Here is a 17,790-nt window from a genome sequence, read left to right on the forward strand (position 1 = left end):
GAGCTTTTCAAAGCTAAAATTAACAAATGGGGTTGAACCCTGGGGCAGTCATTCAAGCTAGAACAGCTATTGCCGGTTGGTGGTATCTACTTATAACAAACACAGTTCAGGATCACTTCAACAGCAAGCAGAACATTTTGAGAGGAATAAATAATGTAAGAAACTCCTGACTTTCTGACTCCTGACTGAACTCAGTAGTATTCCTGTGTTTTACATATGTTACTATTATGCATGTGATTTGATTGGTGTAACAGCTACAACTCCGTCAGCCAATATGATTTTCACTACTGTAACAGAACTCTGTTACAGAATCAGAATACAGAATACAGAAATGTAACATAATCAAAACTTCATTAAGTGCTTATGGACTGGTAGGGTTGTTGCTACCTGCAGTATTAGTTTATTATTATTATTATTATTATTATTATTATTATTATTATTATTATTATTTAATAGGTTTGTGGAGTTGGAGCATATTTTCAGTTTCGCAGGATTATTAAGTTTTGGGAAAAGTTATGACTCGGTCGTGTCTTCTCTGCAATAAAGCTTGTTGTAAATCTGAAACAACAGAAACCTACCTTAGTCAGAATATTTACATTTACAGTCTGTAATATGGATTCAATATCCAATTTATAATCAGTTTATATAAGCAAGTATTAAACTCGATGTAAATCAACAGCATATTCATACTCAACAGCATATTCATACTGTAGTTTAGACTAGTTATAGTCTAAACTACAGTATGAATATACCACTCACAACTAGTTTATTGATATATGAATATTAATATAAGATATGATTTTTTATGATGATGCTCGTCATTAGACAGTACACATTGCGCCTTTGCAGTCCTTTGCACTAAAATCTGTTCTATTTTAACACGCAAACAGTAAGGATTAATTATTTATGAGTATCTCCGTTGTTATAAATAACTTCAGTATAAGAGTTGAATTTACTTTAAATTCTGCTAAACTCCAGTTGGGAGCGCAGCGCGGCCGCTTTTCACAACGTCTTTTGTTTCACCCGAACTTTATTACGGACACACACAGGAAAGCACATTGCGATGTGGAGTTATGTGAGGTTGTAGGTGGAACATGGCTCAGATGTCTGAAAACCGTACCGACTCAGAAAGAGAAACCGGGGTTGTGTTGGGCTTTTTAGAGGAGTCAGAACCTTGGCAGCTCGCTAGTGCTCAGTTTCCAAGCAAAGTCGGAGGAAGACCCGCCTGGTTGAGTCAGCTGAATTTACCAGCCGGCGAGGAGCTCGTGTGTGAGAAATGCCAGCTTCCGACAGTTTTTCTTCTACAAGTTTATGCCCCTATAGTTGGACAAGATCGGAGTTTTCACAGGACACTGTATGTATTCTGCTGCAGGACACCTGAGTGCTACACGGCAAACGACAACCGGTGTTTTAAAGGTAATGCTCCTTTGAAAGACTGGATCTCGGCGCGGTTCCTAAACATAGTGCCAGTTAACAGTGCTGAGCAAAAGCACAGAACAACAAAGTGCATGTTTCCTTAACTGAACTAAAATCTCACACTAATGCATTGTTGCCATGTTTAGATTTCTGACAGCTGGCTCTTTTTTTGTCTAGCTATGATTAAAGTTGTTGTTTAAATCTCTATATATACACTATACTATGCTATACTATATATAATATTTCCATCTAAAAAATAAAATGCAATAAGTTTGTGGCATTATTCTAAACAAGACATGTTCACCTTGGATATAGTGCACCATGCCAAACATTAGAAGAGAGAAAAAAGGGGACCATTGGAAAGACTTTTGGAAAAATAAGGAACATCTTCATGTCTCTCATTAAACGTCATCGAACAAGTTCATTAGCTAAGCAGATGACAGGAGTGTTTTCACTTTAATTTATTTGAAAAACATTAAATCATAAACGAGAAGAACTATGGCAACTTTAATTTTAATATAATGTTTGGTACTATATAGCATTTTCTTTCCTCAATCAAGTTAGATTTTTTTTGTCCTTTCATAGTTGAAAATGGGGGTAAGTCTGTACTAAACATACTGTTGTGAGAATCTGCAGACCTAACCCAACACTTTAACATGTTAGATTCATTTAATTATGTACAGTAATAATAGCGAGCTGAATAACATTTTGTTCCCAAAGTTTTCTCTTACAGTAATTTTTAATGACATTGTACTTTTTTATTTTTGTTTTTTAACACCATAAAATTCAAGATAGAATTTGTGACCATTCAGGATTATAAGATTTAGGTACAAAACCCCATTGACAAAGATATAAGTAAGTCTGAAAATAATGAATTTAAATGAAATGAAATAATGAATTGTCATTTCCATTAAAACTTGCCAACACCCTGGTTTTGCTTCATAGACCCCTTTTGTAAATCAATGCTAAAGAGTGTTTATATTTTCAAATGCTATTCAGAGTGTCAATCATATTGTTTTTGTAGGAGGTCATAAAATATAATTTTTTTCCCTTCAGTGTACAGAAGCCAGTTACCTAGGAAAAATGATTTTTATCCATATGACCCTCCCCCTGACGAAGAGCCAGCCACCAGTGCAGATGAGTGTAAACTAGAATCAGGAGTGAAACTCTGCAGGCTGTGTGGCTGCGCCGGACACAAATCGTGTTCTCGGTGCCACGCAGTCACATACTGCAGCAAAGAGCATCAGACTATAGATTGGAAACAACGCCACAAGAAAGAATGCAGTAGTGAATGTGAGTGTTGAAAGATCACATCACATACATTTAAGCTTGTATCCATTTTATACAAAGACAACAATTATAATTAACCTTGTTCTTTTCCTTTCTCATATTTTTGACCAGCTTCCGCTTTTTCTGATGCTGTAAGTTTGTTTTTGTTTCCTGAGTGGGAGTTGGTAACAGAACCTGAAGAACACCCTTTAAAGGATGATGAGCCTCCTGATGCAAACATATCGGCGCAGGCAAATATTGCATCTTCAGGTAAATTACAAAGAATTCGCAAAACCTGTATAATTTAGAGATTTAGGTGCAGCAGTGATCTCCTTTTACAGATTTGGAGGAGAGCGAGTTAGAGTCCATGGCCCTCCATGAATCACAAGACAGTAAAGTGTTTCAGAAATTCAAGGTGCACATTGCTGCAGCGCCACATCAGGTCAGTGGTAGTTAAGAATCTATAAGCAATACATTAGGTAATGAAGAGATCTGCACCAAAAACTCTTGAAAAGTAAAATGCACAACTATATACACTTTTTTTGGGTTCCTATATTTTAATGATATACTTTTCTTTACATTCAATGTGTGACAAACAACCTTAACGTTTGAACCTCTCTCACAGAGGGCACAACTGGTGTTTGGTTTCTTTATTATTATTATTGTATTTATTTACTGCCAGGAACCATCATTTGTGCAAAAATAAACTGGTGTTATATTCCCCTTGCCAAAAAGGTTTTGCGATATTGCAAAGAAGGATCTCCACTTTGGTTGTCATCTGAACACGTGCCCAGCAAAGACGACATTCCAAAATGCCCATGCGGCACCAACAGAATCTTTGAATTTCAGGTAACTGAAAATAGTAACTTTACCTTAACATAGTGTTTTACAGCTCAGGAAGCAAGTTAAACTAAGCTAAAATATGTTCATTTCAGATCATGCCTCAGTTGCTTAATCACCTAAAGGTGGACAGAACAGATGCCAGCATTGACTGGGGGACACTAGCCATCTACACATGTGCTGCCAGCTGTGATCAGGGCAAAAACTATTCAGCAGAATTCATTTGGAAACAAGACATCCCAGAAGACCGTGCAGTTTAACTAGTACATAATAACCACCTGTTATGGCAACATTTCTTGTCATGTTTTTCCACATTATGTGCACAAAAAATAATTAAATAAAACACCTCCATAGAATAAACTGTCTCAAGGTGTGAAAGTCTCACTAAATTAATGACAAGAGTAAGAGTAGAGAAATGTTTTATTTGGGTGGGGTGGGGTCAACCCAACTAAAAGAAACAGTGTGGATATAAAGTATTTATGTGCTTATTTCAAAGCAAATCACTGATGCAAAAACAAACAAAAAAAAAAAACCCACAGTGCTTGACAAGAGGCTGAATGTAACCCATATAATGAATATATAAATCAAGCTACACCAAATCACATTTCAGGCTCTTTGCCATTCTTAAACATTTACAAACAGACAAAGGTCTACAGTGACGTGTGCTGAAGAAAAGTGCACTTGGTTAGCAATAAAACAAAACTCTTGGTTACCAACATGCACCATGCACTTGGAGAGCCAACACGAGCATGGGTGCAAACAGCATTATATTCATTATACGGGTTAGGTGGAAGACTTAACATTTCAGTGAATTACCATGAAAACACAAAAACGGTTCCTAATACACGGCACAGCTACTTTAACCAAAATATGCCAGGCCCAGCCAAACAGAATCTAATTTTCAACCGATATTTGCATCTTGCAACAAATTGCTTCAGCTGGGGCAAATGCATTTTCACTGATCTGGACACATTGATGCTGTGATACTTGTAATACTTTAATTCCTGACCAATATCTTAAACACTTTTCCTTCAGAATCCACCACTTCTCTGAAATTACCTTCAATAGAACCTGCCTGCTCACAGTAGGAATGTGTGACCCAAGAAAAAAAAAAACCTATTAAAATGTTATGGTAAAACTGGGCTGTGGCAGCCACAATCCAGCAGAATAAAAATGAAAAATAGAAAGATAAAAGTTATTTCCATTCACTATTCGTGAATAAAACATTATTTACATAATTAAACAAAATTAAGAGAACAGATGTCGCAGTAAAATCGGTTCCCTCAAACAAGTACAATAAGAAGGTGCAGGTCAACAGGATTATGTAGTCTTTCTGAATCCTTTTAAGATAGGATATATATTTTCAAATGCTTCATAAATTTCACCCCTCACTTTTGCACCTAAGAAAGAGAAACATTGTTAATAACTGAGCCTAGTATTCCAAACTGTAATTTGTATTTATGTTATATATGTAAAAATAACTTACCTGTGAGTACAACTTTGCCTGAAACGAATATTAAAAGCACAATTCTGGGTTTAATCATTCTGTAGATTAAACCAGGGAATAACTCTGGCTCATAACTGAAAAAGAAACATTTTGCAAAATGTCAGTCACAAACAGAAATATGGGCACAAATCAAGTACACTTTATTTTGACAATGGGAAGAAAAAAAAAAAAAACACACAGACCTGCTGAACTGCTGATGGGTGAGAACCAGACCCTCGAGTCGGATTGGAAACTTGACGTCACAACTTCCAACCATGTTCTGAATCTTAAAGTCTAGAAATTTGGCAGGGAAACCCAGTTTCTGCACTACTCTTGCATATTTCCTGGCAGCCAGACGAGACTGCTCCTCGCTGGAGAGGGACACAAGACACACATTACCTACTGTAGTTTGTTATAATTGTCCACTGTCAGGTTTAAGAATATTGAAAGGTGTAAGAATTTAATTAGGAGTATGAGGACAAAAACAGCTTTAGCCTTTTTTTGGTTGGTTGTGTTTGTGTGTGTGTGCATGAATGTAATTTTACAATCATGCAACCCCCCCTGTGATACCTGGTTTGAGAAAAAAAAGTGTCACTAAGCACTGAAACATTCAATAGTAAGGATTACAATACCACATTATTGGGATAGTTGTTAGGGGTCCCTCTGGTGGTCATAGAGCACACGGCATAGCTTATGTATGGAAGTCTCTGCGTTAGAACAATGGTGCTTATTTCACCTGCGAGACTCCGTTTTTTGTTTCAGCACAGAAAAATCTTAATGCTTCAGCATACTAGGCAGTTGCCTAATTTGTTTTCATTTTGTGTAAACAAATTAGGAAACATGTAGATGCGATTGCCAGATGCACAACTTTTAATCATATAGTTTAAGTTTATACAGTATTATTCGATCTTATTGGTTTGATTCAATTCTGGGTACTTCCATCATTGATTGCTTCTTGCATAACAACTGTATAACATTTGATACAAGGAACTTATTTCCAGCATCAGAAACTTACCTCTTAGCTCCTGTGCAGACCATCTTGCCTGAACTGAAAATCAGAGCAGTTGTTCTGGGTTCTCGTATTCTCATGATGACGGCTGCAAAACGCTGAAAGAAAGAACCACTCGTTAAATGTAAGGAACAACAGAGCAACATTTCAAATAAAGTCAGCAATTACTAAATATCCTGTGAAATTATTTAACTTTGTACAATAATTTAAGTCACATCCTCAATTACTGTACAGCGTCTTTTCTTAACTTGTAATACAACAAACTCAAATGAAAAAATTTTCACTCCTTCAGCACTAATCGATTCCAAACGCACACACAACAAACAGGAGTTAATAACTATTTACAGTGTGCAATCTTAATTCCAAACTACAACAATAAAGGGTGCGGAATAAGCAAGACAATTATATACTGCAATTACAGTCTTATAATTGAGACATCTCTAAATACACTAATTATACCAACATGACGTGTATTGTTGTATGCATTTGTTGAAACAAACGGACTGCCTTTTTTTGACAGAAAGCAAAAAGGGGATATGAGTGGGGAGAAAGTGCTTGTAAGATGCAAGAGCATAATACCTTTGGGTTATATTCAGCATTCCTGGCTCGTAGTGCGATTGTCTTCAGGTCAAGTTTGCATCCCAAATTCACAGTTGAGACAATATTTCTTTAGAAGAAGAAGAAAACAACATTAATCATTACCAAGACCAGATACAACACAAACACACTATAAGCACTATAATGCTCATTAGGAGAATCCAAGACAGAACTCACTGTAGTTGAGGGACAATGCCAGAGCTTTCTGAAGCAGGTGTGGCAGGAGTGATGGGGGTCATAGGTGTGAGAGGGGTTGTGTAGAGAGGGGTGTTTCCTGGCAGTGCTGTTGTAGTAGAAACAGCTTGTGAGTGATAAAACTGAGGAGTCTGGCCTGATGTTCCCACTATCCCACTCTGCTGTTGAGATGCTGCCGCCTGCTGCTGCTGTTGTTGCTGTTGCTGCCTTTGCTGCTCCTCTAAAATTGATAAGCTGTTGGTGTTTTGTACTGGCTGTGGTGTAAGCCCTGACCCATAAGGCATCATAGGGCTAAAGATGGGGATACCAGGCGTCATGGCCCCCTACAGACAAAAAGAACCAAATGCTTTTCATCTCAAACTAATAAAACATGATAAGTTAGTATTAATCACAATTCTTTGAGAAAACATTGATTATATGCACATATCTTCAACTGGTACCAAAGTGTAATTTAAAATTTATTATTAGCATCTGTTTAAGCATTCTGTTTACCTGAGGCGACGCAAGGCTTTGTGGGAATGAAGGCAAGCTGTTGTTTTGCTCCATCTTGTCCAGTTATGAAGCAAACAGCAGACAGATGTTTTCAGCACAGGATGAACCAAAGACTGAGTTCAGATGTCCAAAGTCATTCAGTGGCTCAGACCTTCACAATACCAGCACATTTATGAATACTGTAAATTAGTTCCAGCTAAAAAATTTATTTGAAAAGTTCAAAAACAGTTACAAGCTCAATAACCTGAAACATGTAAAAACACCATAAGACTACATGCAAAGATGTAGTCTGAATGTTGTGCAGAGTTACATAAGAGGAAACAACTTTCAATCACCTTGATCAGTGAGCCAAATAGTAGATCAGTGTCAGGATGGACTATTTTCCAACCCAATCTACTGACATTTTTAATGGGGTGAATATATACTACATGAAATCTCAAAACTAATCTTTAGAAAGAGCACAAACTGTCAGGCTAGCATCAAGCCAGTGTTTCAGGTAACATGTCAATAGTACTTAGGATTGACTCCGATTCTGGTACAGAGCAGCAGACCAATAACCCCAAACTAACAGTCATCTTATTGATTATTGGAACCAACACACTACAGCATGAGAGAATAGTAGTACATACAGTACAGACCAAAGGTTTGTACACACCTTCTCATTCAAAGAGTTTTCTTTATTTTCATGACTATGAAAATTGTAGATTCACACTGAAGGCATCAAGGGCTATTTCACCAAGAAGGAGAGTGATGGGGTGCTGCGCCAGATGACCTGGCCTCCAGAGTCACCGGACCTGAACCCAATCGAGATGGTTTAGAGGTGAGCTGGACCGCAGAGTCAAGGCAAAAGGGCCAACAAGTGCCAAGCATCTCTCGGGGAACTCCTTCAAGACTGTTGGAAGACCATTTCAGGTGACTACCTCTTGAAGCTCATCAAGAGAATGCCAAGAGTGTGCAAAGCAGTAATCAAAGCAAAAGGTGGCTACTTTGAAGAACCTAGAATATGACATTTTTCAGTTGTTTCACACTTTTTTGTTATGTAAATAATTCCATATATAATTCCACGTGTTAATTCATAGTTTTGATGCCTTCAGTGTGAATCTACAATTTTCATAGTCATGAAAATAAAGAAAACTCTGAATTAGAAGGTGTGTCCAAACTTTTGGTCTGTACTGTATGTGGCATCAAATGCAGGGAAACCTAAACTGCCATGCCCCAGTGTGGGGAAAGAGGACCAGTGGTGTGTCTTAGCTTCTAAAATAAACTTCTCATTCCCTTTCAACTAAATACAATAACCAACATTCATTCCCAGAGAACGTAGTCCGCATTAAACTCCCATGCATAAAATATCACCCTGACTCTGGTGCTCACGGTGAAACGTGATCTTTGAAATCTCGACCGAAAGGAGAAAAATCTCGCTGGGGTTCAAATAAACATTGCACGTCTAGAAACAAAAATAGACAAGAATGTAGATAAAGTGCATAGTAATTGTGCAAAAGTGCATAATTATTTGATCGACTATAAACATGTACAATACACAAAAAAACACTGTACGATCACTACAAAGAAATAAAAGCTGATCCACTTCAGAAACTGACCAAATATGCAAAATAAGCAAGAGGCAAATTATACTCGATGTGTATTAAATGAAGCAGTAGTTAGCTGAAAACAGAGGTGATCGGCTGCGTGTTGTGCTCTTCGGGTTTGAATTACAATTAAAGCAATGATCCGGTAGAAAATAAAATAAACCCGTTTTTATCCAGCAACCGGTTCAACACCGTGAAACACAAAGCAATGGGGAATAAAACAAATCACCGGTTTTAAACAAACCTGGCTGCCGTTAGCGCAAAAAAAAAGCCCGCTACGCTAATGCTAGCCTGTCAACGCTAGTATCACTCAGACATCTACACAGAAACCTGGTCAGAAATATGTCAAAGCGGAACCATAATCCGAACACATACAACACAATAAAACACTTTCAATACACACGCATAACGAGTTCAAGTTAGCGTTCTAAGATTACCTCGGCTCAGTCTGGGCGCAAAAACCATGAGCCCCTTTACAACCACTTCCGCCTGCGCGCTAAACTACTTCCGGCGTTTTAATACTCCCCCCCCATCCCAAGATGCCGCGCGCGCAACGAGTACACTACATTTCCGGCGAAACGTAAACAATCTGCCATCGTGTAGTGCCTGTAGTGTGTGGTGAGTCCAGAAGGCAAGGCAGCTCTATCTTATAATAAAATAGTTATATTATGTTTTAATATAATGCCCATATGTATATATTTTTTATATTTTTTTTAATTGTCAGTTTTAATTAATCTATCATATATTATGGTATTTGATTATATATTTAATAATACTTAATAATCATGAGCAAATCATATTATACCGTGTACAGGTGTACCTTTTTTGTGCAAGATTTGCTTGATAATTAGCAACACGTTCATGGTTAAACGCTTATAAATATTTAGCCATTTGTATAACTGTTATAAAATATATTAGCATCTTCTAGTTACAGAGTTGATTGTTAAACACAACCAGCAAAAAAAAAAAAAAAATATATATATATATATATATATATATATATATATATATATATATATATATATATATATATATATATATATATTATTATTATTATTATTATTATTAGTTGTGGTCCAAACTAAATATTTTTTTAAAAATTGACTGCAATTGTGCATGTTTTCCCTTCTCTCCAGATGTGTAATGTTGAACGTTTTCAAATGGAAACAAACTTTAGTTTTTCATAAACTTTGAATCTGGAACAACCAAAGTTTAATATTATAAACAAATGAAAAATTAAATTTGAAATAAAACACACATTAGTGGTATTCGTTTTCTTATTATGTCTCTCTCTCTCTCTCTCTCTCTCTCTCTCTCTCTAGCCTTTTAAATTCCTTTTTAATGTAAATCTTTTTTCACAGGCCAACAACAAAACAACCAAAAATAATAATAATTTCCTTCGATTTAAAAAGCAATCTTTTAACTATTAACAGTCCATGCCTTGGAGTAGAAATAGTGCATAAAGACAACATTCATTCAAGCTCAGTAGCTACACTCTGATTTACTCTGATGCACATTGGTTAAAAATAGATATCTGGCATCTCTTCTTAGATGCAATGTCTGGGTTTAGGCTCTGAGCTGAGGAAATCCTCAGGATTGAGTGAAGGCGTATATCAGTGGGACTCCTGAGAACAGTTTCTCACAGAGATATGTGCTGGTGAACATAGAGAGTATTAGAGCAGCTTGGACACAGAGTTGGAGCAGTGTGTCGGAGAGGAAACATGGAAACTGTGCAGCACACACAGAGTCGTACTTTGACTCGAGCGTGTCTCTACACTGGAGTTCAATCAGCTCCATTTGGAGGTTGGTTGGTGAGCTTTCCAAGTCAACCACAAACGGATTACTGAGCAGTTCAAATCTGCATTTTAGGGCTTCAAAGTCGGCTAAGTTTTTAGCGGCCTCGACTGACGCGCTAATGAAAGCTAATATGCCACAACTCTGTACCACTAAGGACTCCGAAGCATAGAGAAGCATAGAGAGGCGGTTGGCGAAGGATCCCGCAAAGGCAGTTGCATTTGTTAATGTGTTTTTGGATTTGTTGTTTTGTTTTTGGATTTGTTAATTTGTTTTCGGGTTTTGTTAATGTGTTTTGCACTTCTCGGCCACCGTAGATATACCCTGCCAATGAATCCATAGGACGACGTGGATGGAGACAAAGTCAAGTTCTCACTGATCATTTCTGGTAAAGCTTCATGAGAAACTACTTACCCAATCTCCAACTAAGACATAAATGGCATGCAGAGACCAAAACCCTTGCAGTTGGGTCTGTTGTTATGATTGTTGATCCCAGTTACCACGAGCCCTTTGGTTGATTGGGAGAGTGTTAAGGACATTCCCTGAAGCAGATGGACAAGCAAGGTCTGCAGAGGTCAACGTTAAAGGTTGATTATACACACGGATAGTTACCCATTTCATTAATCTACCAGAGATAGCAGATGAGGACGACACCAAGATCAAACCGACAGACTTTTAACTAAGATTTAGGAGCAAACAATGCTATGCATATTTGGGGTGGCAGTGTAAGAAAAGATTCCTATTCAGTTGTATTTCCACATTTCACCACCAAGCAGCAGTCGTCATTGACCAGTGGCCATCCGACATTGTGCAACCTGTCACTCAGCACTGATTATTCAGCAGTGGCCTTTCAGCATGCATTCAGCATCACGCAAGCTACCGAACAGCAACTAACAGAAGATAGCAAAAATCACCTCGTATACGATCTATCCTATACCCAGTAAAGTTGAGTGTTCTGAATCCTGTACCGTGTTTTTACTGACACGCTGGGGCGAGTACAATCCCCTGATCAGCGCACACCAGACAGTGAAAATCCCTATATAATCCTTCGAGCTAGAGAGGAAAACTTACTAACATTCGGTCCTTCGAGCTGGATAGGAAAAACTTGCTTATCTGTCAACTGTCACCAGTGCTGAGTGACAGGTTGCACGATGTCGAATGGCCACTGGTCAATTTTATACTCTTGATGGAGGACGGTGCACTGTAATGTCATTGGTAGCTAGTCATTGCTTGGTAAACTGTATGTCTGCCTCTAGTGGTGAAGCGTGAAAATACAACTGAATAGAAATCCTTTCTTACACTAATGCATAGCATATTTGAGGGCGTAGCTGTTGCTAAAGAAATTGCAACAGCTTATAAAAGTCCAGACTTTTTTTATATTTACATTATACACCTATAATATACCTTCCGGTCTCTTGGAACAGGTGTTTACAGGTCACTCAGCCAATACTGGAAATAGCTGTACCTGGTTGTACAGACCCAGAGGCAGCATAAGGGATTCAGCATGGCTGCTGTGGGCACTTGGTCCTTCTCGCTCCCTGCTGTAGAAAGGATGCAGTGCATGATTCTAGCTGGACAACATTCCACCGATGTTGTTGAGAATGCAATTGCAGGTAAAAAAAAAAGAAAAAAAAAGGCAAATATATGCTTTAACTATAGTATCAGAACACAGATAAGTTCCAGTCCATTCCCTTTAATTGGGGAGATGTGTGGAGTTAATCACTGAATGTTACAAAGGTTGTCATAGCCAGTGAGGTTTACTGTGTATAACAGCAGAAAATTAACCATGTATTTTGGTACAGTATGATATTATTATTATTTTTCAGATGTGGAAAATGACGTGCAGACAGGCTGTTATATAGTGGGAAGAGGAGGCTTCCCAAATAACAAGGGAATAGTAGAATGTGACGCAGCAATAATGGAAGGTTTACCTGGGAGATTTGGGGCAGTAGCTGCATTGCGTGGGTAAAGAGACACAGTGAATCATATTTCAGACTCTTATGGCTTTATGAACATCTGAAAATATATTATGTTTTTTATATTTTGGCTGTTTTTTGTGTAGGGAGTTTTTTGCTTACTATTTAAAAATAATGCTCATGATCCTGAACTGTACAATTAATCATATCATATGTGGCATATGTTGTTGTCAGGGTAGGGCAGCCATGTCGGGTAGCACGCCAAGTAATGGAAAGAAGTCCTCACAGCTTATTAGTTGGTGAAGGAGCTGAAGCTTTTGCACGGGAGAAAGGTTTTATCATTGAGCCCAATAACAACATGCTCTCAGACCATACAGCTACTGCGTATCAGGTACACACACACACACGCACAATGCCAGTTATAACATCATTGGATCTCTAGGGGCTGAGGATATTAACATTTAACAGTGCAACTTTAATTTGTCTTTATGTTTTTCATTTGATGTGAAACTTAAGGAATTTCTTAAAAGTGGGAAACAAGTCAGAGGCCATGATACTATAGGTGAGTATGAACCTTTTTATCTTATTGTGCTTCAATCAGTGATGAAGTCAGTGAGGCAGAAATTGTTCAGCTAATTTTAGTTAAGTCTAAAAGACATCTGAATTCTACCTGTAAATAATTTGGTGATGTTTTTTCACTGAAGAAAGCGAGTTATATGCAATATTTTAAGGACTCTGTTATGATGTCTTGTTGTAGATATGCTTCTTGTCTGTTAATCTTTGTTAATTATTGTAATTCCATTTTATCCTGCTCTATTCAGTTGCATTTTTTCTACAATACAGCACATTAAAAACCTGCCCTATTTGACAGTATTTTATTTATGCTGAATCTTCTTCCAGAGCAATTTCTGACTTTAGGCATAAAGGAATTTCTAATTTAATTAGCATTAAAATTTACTTTTGAGATAGAAAAGAGTAAGGATGTCTTGTATTTCTTTTCAGGTCTCATTGCTTTGGATCTTACAGGAAATATAACTGTGGGTAAGAATAATTTGCTTAAAATTTGTCATTTATTTTTTTTTAAGCCAAGTCAAGTTTATTTCTATAGCACTTTTCACAACAGAAATTGTATCAAAGCAGCTTTACGGAATTTAAGAGCTAAGGTGAACAGGGGAGACTGTGGCAAGGAAAAACTCCCTTAGATGTTATGAGGAAGAAAGCTTGAGAGGAACCAGACTCAAAAGGGGAACCCAACCTCATTTGGGTGACATCAAGTGTTTGATTATAAATCTTTAAACAATACAGAATACTGGAAAGTGAGAACTAACATGAGCACTGGAATGTAAGATTAGGAGTAATTTTCTTTCTACAGTCTTATATAGTAATTTGAGATCATCATAGATCCAACACCAACTTCTCCATGCCAGAACCTTTAAACACTCAAAGAGGTCCAATGTCCAAACTCCACATGAATCGAAATGGTGCTGGTACGTCTCTAGATGGTTCGGGATGTTCGCAGGGTCGGCATCTACTTCTTTAAAGGACGTGACTGGAGCTGGCACAACCTCAGGATGCCTCGGGATGGGTAGAGAAAGAGAAGCAGTGGAGAGGAATTGGTGTAGCTGCTGTCCATAATATTAACAAGCACAAGTTGATAATGTGCATGTGATCAAATGTACTGGAGCACAAGGTTATGATATGTGATGTGTGTTATGTGTAGGCCTTGCCAAAAAGATACGTTTTTAATCTGCACTTAAACTGGGAGAGTGTGTCCGAGCCACAAACACTGTCAGTAAGACTATTCCAAAGTTTAGGAGCTAAATGTGAGAATGCTCTACCGCCTTTAGTGGACTTTACTATTCTAGGAACTACTAGAAGTCCAGAGTTTTGAGATCTCAATGAGCGTGACAGATTGTAGCATGTTAGAAGACTGGAAAGATAAATGGAAGCTAAACCATTTAGTGTTTTGTTTGTAAGTAGCAGTAGTTTGTAGTCCATTCGAAACAGGTAGCCAGTGTAGGGATGATAAGATTGGGGTTATATGGTCATATTTTCTCGACCTTTGTGAGAACTCTGGCTGCTGCATTCTGGACTAACTGTAGCTTGTTTATTAATGATGCAGGACATCCACCTAGTAATGCATTACAATAGTCCAGTCTGGAGGTCATAAACGCATGGACGAGCTTCTCTGCATCAGATATAGACAACATGTTTCTTAGCTTAGCAATATTTCTAAAGTGGAAGAAGGCTGTTTTTGTAACATGGTTGATATGATTTTTGAAAGACAAGTCGCTGTCTTAAATAACTCCCAGGTCTTTTACTGTTGAACTAGTAGTTACAAAACATCCTTCTAAATGCAGGTTGAAATGCTGGAGCTCCTGTGTACTGGTTTTTGGGCCAATGAGCAAAATCTCTGTCTTATCAAAATTTAATAATAGAAAGTTATGAGTCATCCAATCTTTTAATTCTTTGACACACTCAGTTATCCAAGCTCATATATATGAGATATACAGTTGGGAGAGTATCAAAGGCATAACAGTGGAAGCTAATCCCATGCCTTCTAATAATATTTCCTAAGGGAAGCATGTTGTGAAAAGCAGGGGTCCTAGAACTGAACCTTGTGGCACCCCATAATTTACTTGCATTAACCTGAATAGCTCTTTGTTTGAATCTACAAAATGGTAATGATCAGACAGGTAGGATTTAAACCAACCTTTAAACAAACCTTAATGCCTGTCCCTGAATACTGATGTAATTTTGTAAGTGATCTAGGAGAAGATCTATAGTTTCGAATGAAACACTAAGATCTAGTCTAACAGAGAGACTATTTTAACGAGAATCTTTATTTTCTGGAAAATCCACTATTTGCTATTATTTGTAAATATTTGGGTAAAAGAATAAAAACGGAGCCAGATAAGCAGAGAGAATTAGTTTTGTTGTATTTTATTGATAATGGTAATCATTTAATTAAACTATTATTAAGAGAAAATATGAAATGCATGAAACGAATCCTTGTTTCTGACCCAGTCAATTTCTAAAGAAGTAAAAGCTGCCATGATGCAAATATGAGTATTTCGTCTTAGTTTAAGCTGATGAAACACATCCAGAAACTACACAGGATGATACAGTGGTCATTTTCTAATCCAAACAAGATTTGAGAATCAGCTGTATTATCTTTCTTATCAATATATTTAACTATCTGTTTAGTGAATGATGAAGAATGTCCCAATTAAATATTCTGGACAGTATGTTTATCACTGTGAATAAAAAGGAATGAGAACATTATTATCTATGCATAATATACTAATAGGGTTTTAATCAACTGTTAAGGTGTTTCTACATCAGGAAAACCCTTCAAGGCTCCAGGGCGAGTGGGAGACTCTCCACTTCCTGGTTGTGGCCTTTATGCTGACCACACAGTAAGGTTTTCAACCCCCATAGCAGCAAAAATATTATAGTGCATTTATATAGTGCCTAATTTATTTTTATGGCAGAAGGTGGTTCCAGCAATCAAGAGCAAACTAGTTAAACATCAACTTGTATTAGTGATGTCTATATCGGATAAGATAATAAAAGAACAAATTAATGTAGTTTGAGAATTTGGGGAAGTTTGACTTCTATTATTTTCATATTTTAGGTGGGTGCTGCAGCAGGTTGGTGCTCTGTTATTATTATTTAGCAGTTCCACCTATTATACTGTATAACTGAAACTAGTGAAAGCTATATATAACTAATAAATATATATTTATAATATATATTTTTTCTTTTTAACCCAGTGACAGGTGATGGAGATAAAATCATGTGCTACTGTCCTAGCTTTCAGATTGTACAATTGATGAGACAGGTATGTTATGAATACTTCAAAATTACATTTAATTAAATAATAAAGAATATTAATTCAAACTTTTATGTTCATGTTAAAAAAAGGAACAACAAGTAAGAAATCTAAACATGTTCAATACTGTGTAAATGTTAGAGCCTTACTTTGTCTTACAAGGTTTGTGTGAAAAACTGTAGCAAGTTTTCCAATATGCATAGAACAACAGAACAACCAGCTAAGCTTTTGAATACTACACCCCAGAGTACCAATGAATGCAGCTTTAAATACAAAGAGTAAAAATGTGTTATGTTAATTTGTACTGATCAGCATGACAAACTTTAGGTGTGACTTTTGCACAGTACTGTATTTTGGTTGTAAGATATTGTTTAAAGCTTCCTGGTTTGTGAAATCATAACTATGGTATTATGGTAGTGTTTGCAGGTCTTTTTTTTTTTTTAAATACACTGCACCCTTTTTTATGTTAAAGTTATGTTAAAGTTGTTTAAGTTATGATTAATTCTCACCATTAATATTCTGATTTGAATATAGTTTCTGAGATGTAGAGCAGCTGGCATGGGTTAACCTACAGTTTGTTTCTTGTCCTTGCTTTATAGGGGTTGTCTCCAAAGGAAGCCTGTTGTTCTGTCCTTGCTGATATAAAGAAAAGGACAGGAGAAGACAAATGCTTTGAGATTGGGCTTATTGCCTTAAATTTGAAGGTAAATTAATTTTACCAATGAATTTTTTTCTTACCACAGTCAGTTTGGTTAATTATTTGGACACATTTTCTGTTTGAGGGAATGGTTCATAAGTATTTATATTTAAATACATACACAGAGCACATAATTATGTACACATAAGCACATACCGGCACATACCAGCCGTTTGTGGCTATATTACTATGTATACTATTTACTAAAGACCCTGAAGGAAAACATATATTGCATATTTTCTTAGTTTTGCATGCCAACTTACAGTAGCATCTCTGAGGTGATATGTAATTGCTAAACAACAGCCTTGTTCTTTCAGGGAGAAGTTGGTGCCGCTTCCTCAGTGGAATTCCCATATACCTTCTGGAACCAGGGAATGGATTCCGTGGAAAAGCACGTCCTTTCTTATTAAAGTTCCTTTTCTGTCTTAACATAAACTTTCAAATAAGCAAATTCAATGTAATGGAATCTTTATACATAATTGCATAAAAGCATGGATTTCACTTTATAATAAAGAATAATTTATGAATATAATATGGTATTGTATTATTGTCATTTTGTTTCTATGTAATGTTTGTGGGCTGTAATTAGAGGTGATCACTCATCAGTAATAAATATGATTCTTTTATCATTTTAATTAAAATGATTTTATTTTTATAC

General features: G+C 36.8%; 3 protein-coding genes across 8 annotated transcripts; 2 read left to right on the top strand and 1 right to left on the bottom strand.

Annotated features, from left to right (window-relative positions):
• The first annotated feature begins 1,026 nt into the window (after positions 1–1,026).
• Positions 1,027–3,890, top strand: pdcd2 (programmed cell death 2). The gene is made up of 6 exons (XM_046871728.1): positions 1,027–1,416; positions 2,473–2,709; positions 2,818–2,955; positions 3,027–3,127; positions 3,421–3,534; positions 3,621–3,890. Exons 1-6 carry the CDS (start codon positions 1,095–1,097, stop codon positions 3,783–3,785), a joined length of 1,077 nt encoding a protein of 358 aa, XP_046727684.1. The 5' UTR covers positions 1,027–1,094; the 3' UTR covers positions 3,786–3,890.
• A 37-nt stretch (positions 3,891–3,927) lies between these two features.
• On the bottom strand, positions 3,928–9,422 carry LOC124400126 (TATA box binding protein). The gene is made up of 8 exons (XM_046871737.1): positions 9,328–9,422; positions 7,305–7,455; positions 6,795–7,135; positions 6,600–6,687; positions 6,027–6,118; positions 5,215–5,382; positions 5,012–5,106; positions 3,928–4,925 (listed from the first exon to the last, which is right to left on the bottom strand). The coding sequence occupies exons 2-8, from the start codon at positions 7,356–7,358 to the stop codon at positions 4,846–4,848; spliced, it is 918 nt and encodes a 305-aa protein (XP_046727693.1). The 5' UTR covers positions 7,359–7,455; positions 9,328–9,422; the 3' UTR covers positions 3,928–4,845.
• On the top strand, positions 9,415–17,664 carry zgc:153169 (uncharacterized protein LOC767799 homolog). 6 transcript variants are annotated; one of them, XM_046871757.1, is made up of 11 exons: positions 9,415–9,521; positions 12,109–12,297; positions 12,511–12,649; positions 12,835–12,991; positions 13,069–13,162; positions 13,603–13,641; positions 15,931–16,019; positions 16,238–16,253; positions 16,377–16,444; positions 17,035–17,139; positions 17,450–17,664. In XM_046871757.1, the coding sequence occupies exons 2-11, from the start codon at positions 12,189–12,191 to the stop codon at positions 17,540–17,542; spliced, it is 909 nt and encodes a 302-aa protein (XP_046727713.1). In that variant the 5' UTR covers positions 9,415–9,521; positions 12,109–12,188; the 3' UTR covers positions 17,543–17,664. The 6 variants fall into 6 exon arrangements, with proteins under 6 accessions (XP_046727713.1, XP_046727722.1, XP_046727740.1 ...); XM_046871766.1 differs by having other exon boundaries at positions 9,426–9,508; XM_046871750.1 differs by lacking the exon at positions 9,415–9,521 and adding an exon at positions 10,324–11,072.
• Positions 17,665–17,790: the final 126 nt, after the last annotated feature.

The sequence above is a fragment of the Silurus meridionalis genome, chromosome 2 (assembly GCF_014805685.1).
Source record: "Silurus meridionalis isolate SWU-2019-XX chromosome 2, ASM1480568v1, whole genome shotgun sequence".
In the NCBI taxonomy this organism is placed as follows: Eukaryota; Metazoa; Chordata; class Actinopteri; order Siluriformes; family Siluridae; genus Silurus; species Silurus meridionalis.